The sequence below is a fragment of the Misgurnus anguillicaudatus genome, chromosome 22, assembly GCF_027580225.2.
Source record: "Misgurnus anguillicaudatus chromosome 22, ASM2758022v2, whole genome shotgun sequence".
In the NCBI taxonomy this organism is placed as follows: Eukaryota; Metazoa; Chordata; class Actinopteri; order Cypriniformes; family Cobitidae; genus Misgurnus; species Misgurnus anguillicaudatus.
Genome location: NC_073358.2, coordinates 27,785,309 through 27,794,214, shown reverse-complemented (window position 1 = coordinate 27,794,214; position 8,906 = coordinate 27,785,309). Strand labels below are relative to the sequence as shown.

At 33.3% G+C, this 8,906-nt stretch overlaps 1 protein-coding gene across 1 annotated transcript; it reads left to right on the top strand.

Moving 5' to 3' along the window:
* Positions 1-4,433, top strand: LOC129440408 (leucine-rich repeat neuronal protein 4). The gene is made up of 2 exons (XM_055199756.2): positions 1-163; positions 3,319-4,433. The coding sequence occupies exons 1-2, from the start codon at positions 55-57 to the stop codon at positions 4,035-4,037; spliced, it is 828 nt and encodes a 275-aa protein (XP_055055731.2). The 5' UTR covers positions 1-54; the 3' UTR covers positions 4,038-4,433.
* Positions 4,434-8,906: the final 4,473 nt, after the last annotated feature.

Sequence of the window (8,906 nt, the reverse complement as noted above, 5' to 3'; positions counted from 1 at the left end):
GATGGGGGATGAAGAAAAAGGAGGTGATTGGTGGGGAGTTTGGGGAGAGTGTTTATGAAAGAAAGACTGTCTCAGAACGGGAATCAGAGCACAGGACAGAGGATATTAGAAAATATTTTGGATTCAAGGATAATTCTGCCTCGACGACTGATAAACAAAACAGGTGAGGTTTGAAATAAAAATTTATATAATTGTATATTCTTTCTATCAATTTTATTTGATTCATTAGCCTTGCAACTAGTTTTTGTCACAAAACAGCAAACAGAAACAGAGTTAATCCAGTATTGTGAATACTCTGCATTCCCTTACCACATGGTAATTCTGTTCGTACACCGTATGCTTTACATGAAGTTTACTTTACAAAACAAGCTTATCATACGTATCTTAACCAAGGGCAGCTGACACTGCATGGTACAGTACAGTACCTACAGTACAGAAAACCTACCTTTGCCTAGAAAATTGTTCGCTGATTTGTTTTGCAATGGAGTAATTCAGAAGGCTGGCTTGTTTTCATGCCACACTTGTTTTGTAAATGCTAATTGTCTTACAGAGATAATGTGCAGTACCATTGTTTATACGGTCATATGAGAATATAATGCAGGTTAAAGGTCACTTGCTTAGCATTCATAATTTTTATTTCAGGGAAAATGTACTGCTTAAAAAGTTAAAATTGCATAGTCAAATTAGTTACAGAAATTAGGTTGTTGATATAAACAGGTTTGTAGTCAAAAGACACTTACAGTCCTTTCTAAGTTTATATACAGTAGTTATAAATCAAGCTGTATGCGTCTTAGATAACACGGAAAGTATAAACTGCACAACGTACAATCCTGTGCTATAAACGGTAACATCATAAAGCAGTTAAAACAGAAACAGCCCACCAATCTTCCATTAATTGTAATAAAACTGTTTTATTTGTAACCCAGCCTGTGAAAACCCAGCTAAAGTCATTTTTTGTCGATTTTCGGTTTTTACATAAAATCATCTTACATAATGTAAAAAAACAACCTTAATATCTTTAATAGTGACAGAGTAAGGCCATGGTATAGAAATTAAATCAATCATTGAAATCAAAGTGTCATAATAAGAAAGTGTCACATTTTATCTATTCCTTTTAATACTTTACTATTCTGAGACGTAATTTTAAATTCAAATAGAGTTAATTCAAATTCTTTACTGTAATACTTTTTCCTTTACTGTAATTTATTTTATACTTGTCCACAGCAGTTTTTTTAGATTTACACTTCTATACGATGGGTACAAAAATCAGGGGCGTCATGCACCAAACATTTTTAAGGGACACAGTGTGCACAGCTACCCATTATACTTTAATCATAATTATTAACACCAATTACCCATCAAAACCTCTTATACGTCATATTCATATAGACTACAATGACAGAGAAGTGTTTATGAATGATTTTATTGCTATTTTACACATTTTTGAAAAAACTCATGCGCTTAACAATCACATCTGTGATTGGCTGTAATGATCAACAGTGCAAATACTAGCCTATAAACATTGGTAAGACTTTACAATAAAGTTGTATTAGTTATCATTGGTAAAAGCATTAACTAACATGAACAAGCAGTAAACAATGTAGTTTTTAATTCCTGTTAATGTTAATGTCAACACTGTTAGACTTAACTGTAATTTCTACAGTTACTCACAGAATGCCCATCATTTTCTTTTCCAGTTCATTACTGTAATATGCATTGCATTAGGGGTATTAACATTTAATTTACAGTGATTTACTGTATGTTTTGAATTTGCGGTAGACTGCTGTAAAGCAGAAGTGGTACTGTAGTTGAATAAAACAGTGTTACACTGTAAAAAAAATCCATAAAAATTGCAGCTGGGTTGCCGGTAGCTTACCGTAGATTTAAATTTATGTTTTTTACTGGCAACATTTTGTTCAAAGTTAAATGAACATTAAACATTTACAAGTCTTTGTCTTTACAGAGTAAAACTAAAAAAACAGCATCAAGCAAAACATTCTGGGAAACAAAATCTGAAGCAAAAAACAGAAAAAGGTTGATGATGATTTCTGGTTCCCAGAATGCTTTGCATGAGGCTGTTATTGTTTAATTTTTTTTTCTGTAAAGATAAAGACTTTAATTTATTTAACTTTGAACAAACTCTTGCCAGTAAATAACATAAATTGAAATCTACGGTAAATTACCGGCAACCCAGCTGCAGTAACATTGCAATTTCTACGGATTTTTACAGTGTATAAAAGCATATAAAATGCATAAAAAATATATCTATGAAATGAAATACATTTTATTTGTTATGCTTTTAGCAGTGAAGCAAATTTCAAAATGTGAATTGTTTTTCAGCAGTGTAAATAATTTATTAAGAATTGTAGATAGAAACAAGAAAGGGATTATGGATAAATGCTTGACTGTCAGATTTAAATTTGACCTCAAGACTTTAAAACACTAGTGATGTCAAGATTTCACTTCTTGGAGTGTCGAGAGAGTGACAAAAGAGGCTACTTGAGTGCAGCGAGTAACTTTCATCAGGTGACTCTATAGCGTTGTGGTAGTGTTACAGACCTACGACATGGGTTTGATTCCCCTAGTTTTTTGACTAGGTTACAATAAGGGTATTATACTGTAAAATGGAACTGCGGTAAAGGCATCATACTGTAAAAAACATGTACAGTTATGGTACTGTAATGGGGCAGTTACTGTTAGACTTTTTATTGTATATACGTTGCCAGTGAGTTACCGCATATATACAATAAAAAGTCTAACAGTGTAGTTATTCATGTTAGTTAATGGTTTATTAATTAATGTTAACAGTAACGCTAAAATAAACATTCACCAAGATTAGTAAATGCTGTAGAAGTATTGGTCCAGTGACTTACCGCCCCAGTGACAACTTTTATACCTTCATGTATTTTTTTCTGAGGGTGTGCATTGTAAAAAGCGAAATCAAGTTAGATCAACTTAAATAATTACTTGAATTGGTAACACCTCAAAAAAAAATTCCAAATAAAAAATTTTCACTTAAATATATACATTGAAATTTTTTTTTTTTAAAGAGGATCCGACTTTTCACTTTTTACAGTGTAGGTGTAGGTTTGCTCTATATTAGGGATGTTCTTTGTTTACGAGAAAATCATTGAAAAAATACACTTAAACTTCATATAAACAATATAAAATATATAAAATATCCATAAACTGCCACATAAATGTGACATTTAAGCTAAGGTTAGGTATGACACAAGCTGGTACCATCTATTTATATTTCGGCTGGTCTAATCTGAACTCTATTCATGACTGTCATATAAAAAAATGTGTTTTTAACAGGAAACATGTATGTGTGTGGACATGTTCTCATCCTTCTCATCATCAACTTGCTAAATCACTTCCTTGTGACATCATCTCGGAATGGCACTCGACCCCGTTTCCGTTCCTCTGGAGGCACAACGGAAGACTACGATGACTTAGAGGACATCTCTACTGAACCTCCGAGAATTTCCCCAACTGAATATGAAGACCGTGAAGAAAATCGATGCCAGTATGACAGCTGTGTGGAGCAGCAAGAAACTTGCATCAATCTTCAAACAGCCACAGGATGCTTTTGCCCCGGACTGAGCTCATTTCAAACCCCCCCAAGTCCACCGAAAGAATTGAAGCTATCTGAAGAGGATGGCAAAGGGGTTGTGGTACACTGGTGCGCACCAGACACCATAGTCACGCACTATATTATCAAGGTGGAAGGCAAAGATAAAGTGATGGAGAAAAATTTCACGGTGGATGAGAAAAAAAGAATGGCTGTATTGGGGGATGTGGCGGTTGGCATGCATGTTTGCGTAGAGGCTGTGAATTTTGCTTTGGCCAGAGGAAATAACAGCCAATCATGTATGCAGTTTGAACCCCAGACTTCAGACTCTGGATTAGCACTGAAGCTGGGGATTATAGGAGGTGTGGTGGGTCTTCTGGTTGTGTTGAGTTTGGCTTTACTACTGTGCAGACACAAAAAATTGCAGAAATCTACAGAGAGGAGATCAAATGATGTTTTTTAAAATAGGAGATAGAACAAAATATGTGTGTGGCCAAATATATGCACTTTATTTAAATGGATGATGGTTTAATGGATGTACAGAATAAATAAATTGGTGTGGATAGTAGGTGAATTGAATAGAGGGAGGGAGTGTGAACAGGGACCAAAAAGAGAGGGGTGCAAAAAAGGTGGATGAGTGACTCAGCACATTCTTTTCGTGATTTCGGAGAGACAGAAACTGCGGCACAGTCCACTTCACAAATTACAAACCTTTGAATAACTTTGTTTACATACTGTACATACAAATGTGTTCTAGAAGTGAGCTGAATCTGACAAAATGTACTTTTGGGTACATGTGGGATGCCTTATTTGTCTGTAAAAATGAAATATAAATAAAGTGAATAATGCTTTTTTAAAATTCTTTTACATTTTCATTCAAAAATGGTTCTTTGAAGTCAAAAAAAGTTCTTTAAATTATAAAAAAGTTCGAATGTTAAAGAACCTTTGACTGAATGGTTCTTTGTGGAACCATCAATGGTTCCTCTATAGCGTTGCTGTGAAGAGCCTTTTATTTTTAAGAGTGTGGGACAACTCAAACAATCCAATTCTAAACATTTATGCCTGAGATCCACAGCACATAAAGGAATTACAGTCAAGTCTTCCGCTGGATAATGTTAGAGATTCCATGAATATTTTGCATTTTTTATTTACCACCGGATCACCAGAAAGGACTAGTGGAATAAATGGTCAGAAACCTTTCTCTTACGACATTTGGTCTCTTTTCCTGTATTTTATAATCAAGATAAAATAAACAGAACACTATACGTGAGTCAGGTCTGCTTTCTCCATACTTCCAATCTTTTTGTAAAAATAAAAATAATTCTAAGTTCTAGTTCATTAATAATTAAGAACTTAGTTAAATTTAGATATTTATTAGGGTGATTGTGGTCACTTCATTTTGACAGTGGCAAGTTAAAGTATGTGAGCCCCTAGGAATTAACTGGATTTCTACAGTGATTTGTCATGGGGTGTGGTCTGATCTTCATCTGTGTCGCAACAACAGACAAACACAATGTGTATAGGGTGACAGCACACAAATAATTCTAGTTTCTTAAAAAAAAAACATTAGACATTCACAGTGCTGGAGGAAAATGTAAGTGTACTCTTGGATTTAATAGCTTGTTGAACCTCCTTTGGCAGCAATTACTTCAAGCAAGCGCTTTCAGTTGTTCTGAATCAGACTTGCACATCGTTCAGAAGGAATTTTTGGCCATTCCCCTTTACAAAACCGCTTCAACTCAGGGTGTTTTCACATATAGTTCATTTTAAGGGTGTTTTCACATCTGTAGTTCGGACCATTTGGTAGTAGTCTCCATTTATAGACAATTTGTCTAACTGTCGGATGTCTAAAGGACCACAATGCGAGGACTACAATGGAAACAAGCCATAGGCTTTTTTGTGTTTATATCCTCGGCAGTTTTTTTAAGTGTATGGGATAACTGTTATTTTATACATTTTTATGAAATTCTGTCAAATAAATTTCAATTCAATTCAATAAACATTTTGGGATTGTTTTGTATCCCTTTTCAGCCTTATGGAGGGCAACATCTCTTGATCAGATATCTTTATAAGAGCATGGTTCAGAAGAGCTGATGCTTCTTAAGGACAGCAATCTTAAAATGTTTAAGTGTCTTTTTATAAATCAAAGTATCACTAAACCACACATTTCAACTTGTTTTTTTTCTGACACAAATTAGCTTTCATTAAAGTAGTTAGTCTATGGGTTCACTTACGTTTTCCTCCAGCACTGTGAATGTTTAATGTGTGTTTTCAATAAAGACACAAGAAACTGGAATTATTTGTGTGTTGTCAGTTTGTGAACATTGTGTTTTTCTGTTGTTGTGGCCTGGATGAGGATTAGATCACATTTTATGGCAGATCACTGGGAGGCCAGTTTATTTCTAGGGGTTCACATGCTTTTTTTGTCACTGTATGTAAATGTAAATGACAAATACCAAAAAAGCATTTAAAAACATAAACAAAATAGAAAAAGCCCAAAAGCGCCTTAACAAAAGGATTGCTAGATTGTTGAACAGTCTGTGATAATTGATACGTATTGTTTGGTTTTTCAGATGTTTTGCAGTATAATAAAAGGCATGTCATAAAATAAATAAGACACACATTTAAAATCAATTTGTTAATTTTAAACATCCTGAATTGTATGCCGATTAATTTCAACATACTGTAACATAAACATCTCTGTTATATCATGCGTATATTTTTGATGTAAATAATTATGTTTGATGAGCTTTGTCAATAGCAGCCGGTTTTACATGAAAACAATGGTACATTTTCTCTGGTTCTGCATTTACATGTGTTTGGTATTAAGTTTTTTTCTTGTTCTCTGTAGCTAACAATCTGATACACATTAACATTCTTTAAACAAAATTTCCCCTGCAAAGCAGCACATTGGTTATTGCTGCTTTATAAGATGTTATGTTGAGGGTTTTGGGAAAGTGTTTTAAAGTAAAATATATTACACATGTTGAATTCCCATAAGAAAAAACATAGATATATTTCATTTCTCGGTTATTAAATACAAAGCAAATGGAAATCATAGCTGTTTCTCTGAAGAAAAATCTAAATAAAAGTCTTAACTGTCACAAGCCTAGATTAGCTGCAATTAAACTCATTATTTTTGAGAGTTTCAATATAAATTCAAACATTTCTTATGAAATGTACCCAATTATTTCACAGATGTATATACAGATGTATATTAGCTCTGTACTTATATTTGTATTCATTTGCTTCTATTTTTATTTCTCCTAAGCAATTTTAGGAGAAACACCTGAGACACTTACAGGTAAATGAAAAACAACTGGAACTCCATCATCTCTCCTCAGCTATTTAAAAAAGCAACGTGATCAAAAGTTTTTTCCCTTTGGGTTCATCCTACACATTCCCTCATTCCTATCCATCATTGCAAAACCTTTGTTACTCACATCTAGTACATCTATTCTAAATCTGTTCCTGACCAAAAGCCGGGAAGTGGTAAGTCACATAAGTGCAAAGTACAGGATAACAAAATGCTGACGCAAGTAGTGTGTAAGAATTGCCAGATCCTGGTTTTAACACTGAATTTTAAAACTGCCCCACAGGATAGATCAGAATATTTATTGGGAGGTTGCCTTTCAGTGTGTGCACTGAGGCCACACAAGATACGTGTGCCGGTGCAATATATGCTGGATGGTGTAAAGCTCATTACTGTTGAATAAGGAATATCACAATGCTCTACTAGTTGAGCTGCATGAACACAATCTGTTTTATGTGTGTCTGGACGTTAAAGTAAATTAAATGTGTACAGTGTTATATGAAATGCAACCTAGACCTTTCAACTGTTAGCATTCTGCATAAATGAGCTGTATGTGTATGCTAAGTGATACACATTCAGTGACATTTTGTAGCTACAAATGCCTTTTGATAATTGCTATGAAAAAAATTATTATTACTGATGGTGATCATACTCATATCTGCCACAAGATGTCACTGCAGCGCTAAAACAACCTGACCAATAATACATTAGATCAAATGTATTCTCAGCATAATTCCTGCTTTTCTAATCAAATCACTGTGATCAAAGCACTCACATCTTTTTTCAGTATGTGGATAAGGCAGAAAAAGGCGTCACCTGCTTTCAGACCATCAAAGAAAGAGCCACAAAGGCATGTCAATAATTGTCAGATTATTTTGTGCTATACTTTAAATATGTATGCAGACAAGCACACCTCTTACCAGCTAAATCCAGAATAATAAAGAAATGCTTTTTCTTCTGAAGGAAAGAATACAGTATAAATACAGTACAGAGGGTGATGGGATTTTATAATATTACAAGATTTCTAAGAGTTTGTATTTCCTTGTAACCTGAAACAACTGAATATCCGTTTAAAGCTTTCTGTTCATGGTATGATGATCATGCAATTAAAACATATAAACTATTAATATGTGCCTAAAGCTAACAAGATAACAGCCAGCAGTTTACACTTTCAATTTCAATTGTCGGTTCAACTTAATTGTATTTTTAAAGCTAATAAAAAGAGGATAAAAATGTTTTGACTAAAATTGCATCATGTTTCTGTTGTTAACTAATGTTCTGTGTATGAGTAATAAAATATGACTAACAAACACTAGCAAATATGAGATTTAAAAATGGCATTTAAATCTAAATTCAAATTTAACCATATAATGGGGGCTTATGCACAAAAAGAAAATTATATTAGTTTTTGACAGCTCTTTTTTTATATATTGCCCAAAATAGTTCTTAGAGACTGCAAGCTACTGAGGAGATTTTACAAATCTGCATTTGTGAATAAAAAAAATATTTTAAGAAATATTATGAATCCAAAAACCTGTGACATGCATCTTTACAGTGCCCTCTGTATCTAATAAGGTTCAGTATAATAGTCTAGTCTTTATCTAATTCTTTAAATATCGGCACTCAATCTAAAAAAAACACGAGTGAATTTGCAAGAAAAGTTCTGTATTCTGATCTAAGAAACCATTTTAGTTTAGTTTTGAATACGAATCTTTTTAGGCCTGCAATAGAAAAAACCTACAATTGTCAAAAGCAGACACATTGCACCATCAACAGTCACTGTTCAAATATGAAAATACAAAGAAGTTTAAGGAATTAAATAATTATAAACAATGAATTAAACAGAAGGAAAGAATAAATATTAAATTAAATTTAAGAATTAAATAAATAATAAACTTAAAATAAAGTATTGATAATACAAGGAGTTACAAATAATTAATGCGTACAAAGATAAATATATAAGAAAAATTGTTTAAATTCACAGCTGGAAATGCGTCATTTAAACGCGCTGTGTTTACG

Coding starts and splice junctions, on each gene's coding strand:
- LOC129440408 (XM_055199756.2), top strand. CDS start 55: ATGAAAGAAAGACTGTCTCAGAACGGGAATCAGAGCACAGGACAGAGG. Junction 164..3,318: donor ACGACTGATAAACAAAACAG/GTGAGGTTTGAA, acceptor TGTTTTTAACAG/GAAACATGTATGTGTGTGGA.